A 3276-nucleotide genomic window follows, 5' to 3' on the forward strand; every position below is an offset into this window, starting at 1 on the left:
GAATATTCATTGTGATCCTATGTCAAAGGTATGAAATTTGAGTCCCATATTAATTTAATGGGAATCGATATGGAATTTATACGATATTAGGGTTTTTTACCTTAATAACTAGTTTTTGAGGTGTGATTTTTTCAAATTTCTTATCATTGCTATCCACACCTATTGCTAGGGGACTCCTTGCATTTGGAAAGAGGTTCAAAGTGATACCTCAAATATATACTTTTTGAACAGTTTGGTACTTTTATGTTAAAAGTGAGCACATTTAATTTAAATATTTAACAAACTTTGATTAATTTCTGCTGAATAAAACAAGAATTAACATGAACCCGCATTTGGAGGTCCAATTTTTTTAATTTATTTTTCTCCATTATAGGTTTGGTACAATATAGTCCTATAAGTGGAATCTGACGAGGGTAAAATGTAAGCAAACCTTATTTTTATCTTGACAATACATCATATGGTAATACATAAAAGATTTACATAGCTGATTCTACAATCTACAGCATATTCTGTATGTACAAAAACTAGAGTTCATAAGCAGGGAACCTTGTTTCCATTGGATCTATCATGTCGAAAAAGAGATAAGACATTCCTCCGATTCCTTCAAACAACGAGTATGGACGATCACCTCCATGCATAACTCCCTCTGATATGAGTGCTTGAGCTCTAGTGTGCAGAAAGCACGCGAAGGCCTTTGCCTTGTACAAGTACTCAACTTTACCTGTCAAACGATATAGTGAAAGAAAGACATAGGAATTTCCACTAACACCGTGACAAATTCCAACTCGTTTGAGCAAGCCTCGATTCCAAATCACCTCAGCTGCTTCTACAGCTGCCTGCAGAAACTCGTCATTGCTGAAAACCTGAAAAGTTACGACAATGATGAGCAGAAATCCCTTCCAGGATCACAGATTTCATCTCATGTCAACGAGGATTGAGGAGTTATATAGTAACTATTAGGATTACCGTCTCTTATAGTTACTATTCCATACCTTAGCTGCTTTGATTAGAGTAAGGGCAACACCTGGAGCACCATGACACCAATGCACAAGTCGGTCAGATTCACTTCCTTCACTTGAAGGGTAATTTCCACTGGGAAAACGATTTCGGATTATGTAATGCAGTGTAGCCTTCACATCCTCGACCTCGTCTGCTTTCAGTTCCATCTCCATAAGTACATGCATTATCCCAGCTAGTCCATGAGCAGCACCCCAATATCTTTTGCCATGCCATTCATACATCAGTGGACATCTTCCTTTCCCCATTTTTCGTCCGGACTTTATAACCTCAGCAACAACTGCCCGCTGCATAAAAAATTTCAGAAGAAATTAAGAGCCATTCATAATGAGGAAGCATAAGACGTCGAAGGTGATTGAATTTGTGAAGTTTCTTACAATTTGGGTCGGAGATATTGTTTCTCTACCAATATTTTTGTTTAAGAATGAACAAGCCCACAAGAAACCAGCCCTCCCATACAACATTTCATTCGGAAGATCTTTAGGAAGCTCAATCTGCATTTGTAGATAGATAATGAGAAGACTATTGACATCAACAGCAAAAGCTTGGAACAATGAAAAGAAACCTCTTTGAATTTTGTCACATAGTGATCACACAATTGTTCATCCCCGCTGTGTTTGGCCACAACTGCACCAAGAGAATAAACACCAGCTTGTCCACATATGAAAGTCACACGCCTGCAGTTTCACAAGTTAGAGTTCAACTTCTCCTCATGAATTTACCTAAAACATGTTTCTATGTGGAAGATCATGAAACAGAAAGTTCGATTGGATTGTCTGGTCGGATCATTTGACTAGTGCTGACTTGAAGTTTCTATTAAACCAATCAGAATGACCGAAGAGTATAGGAAAAAAAATGCAGAACACCAACAAATAGGCCAAATCAAAAACCAGAAAAAATTAAGCACAGTTGGAAAGAAGCTAAATCCTTTGTTATCAATAGAAGGACTAGTGAATCATAAGCAACTTTGCGCAGTAAAACTTATGACACCAAAAGCCTTACCACCACCACCACCGCCGTGCAATTAATATACAATGGATCCTACCAACTGTTACAGGTTTACTCCCATCTGATCGGAGACTAGTTTACTTCATGGTCTTCCCTATCCGATTTATATTAATGGATTACTTGATTATTGAGAGAACGATTTAGAAAAACTCACAAAAGATATAGAACATTCAACTTGAAACTTGAACTAAGGATATATAAAAACAGATAATGGCTTTTCTTATAGTCAACACATGTAGAAGGACGCGGACCTTCTACATGTATCAATTTCCTCCTCCTCTCTTCAACTTCTTTACCTTCTATTTTCCTATTTCACCCACTCTGCATTAGAATTTCATGTAACCATTTGATGATCATTTAGAAGATTTCCAGTCATATACTAGCTATTTAAACCACAAAATGTTTATTTGCCAATCCCAGGGAACATAACAATGAAACTTCAAAGGGTCTTTTCTATCTATGTGCATGTAGTTAGCATCTTCACAGACATGTCTATTTCACAAAATCAAAAGTGAATTCTGCAGAAAGAGAGAGAAAGGGTACCCAGAACCGCGGGAAGCAGAGTCGCAAGCCTTGATAATATCAGAACAGAGAACAAGATCATTCTTGTCAAGAGTAACTTGGTAAGCTTTGAATAACAAAAAAGCAGTTCCCAAAGCTCCAGTGTAAACTGTATAGTCACTCACTCTTCCCCTTTTACATACCCATGTTTCCTTCACTATCTGAAGCATAACAAAATCAAAATCAGAAAGACAAAAAGAAACAGGGAATTTACACAAACACCTGGCAGGCACTTAGAGAGAATTGAGTACCGTTTCTTTGAGATCAAAAGCAACCCTTTTGAGCTTCTCGCAAACAGTACCATAAGGCAAATACAGAAGCTCCAACAGTGGATCTTTTGCCCCTTCAAGAAATGATTCTTCAATTGTAGTTTCATCAACAAAACTAGGCATGGTGTTTGGAAAGAAACGATCTGCCATCTCTTTAATTCCAGGTCTGTTGAATCCTCCGCCGGAACAAATTCTGGAAACTACAGAGCTCTGGTGGTTCTCACAAGACAGAACAGAGCAAGTCTATTAGAGGTAGTGTAAGTTCTTTTCTTTATTCACAAAAATAGATGTCTACATTACTTGTTAAGTCAAGAAAATGAAGATATAGTTTATGGCTTAGGTTGTAATTTATTCTTATTATTAACTATTTATACGTAGACGCAGATCCACCTATGAAAACTTGGAAATTAGTGTATATAAC

General features: G+C 37.2%; 1 protein-coding gene across 1 annotated transcript; it reads right to left on the minus strand.

Annotated features, from left to right (window-relative positions):
* Positions 1 to 319: 319 nt before the first annotated feature.
* On the minus strand, positions 320 to 3050 carry LOC125808405 (lanC-like protein GCL2). Its single transcript, XM_049488111.1, has 6 exons — positions 2838 to 3050; positions 2569 to 2747; positions 1583 to 1694; positions 1395 to 1511; positions 993 to 1304; positions 320 to 863 (listed from the first exon to the last, which is right to left on the minus strand). Exons 1-6 carry the CDS (start codon positions 3003 to 3005, stop codon positions 525 to 527), a joined length of 1227 nt encoding a protein of 408 aa, XP_049344068.1. The 5' UTR covers positions 3006 to 3050; the 3' UTR covers positions 320 to 524.
* Positions 3051 to 3276: the final 226 nt, after the last annotated feature.

This window comes from Solanum verrucosum, unplaced genomic scaffold (assembly GCF_900185275.1).
Source record: "Solanum verrucosum unplaced genomic scaffold, falcon-dt-bn FXZP01000277.1, whole genome shotgun sequence".
In the NCBI taxonomy this organism is placed as follows: Eukaryota; Viridiplantae; Streptophyta; class Magnoliopsida; order Solanales; family Solanaceae; genus Solanum; species Solanum verrucosum.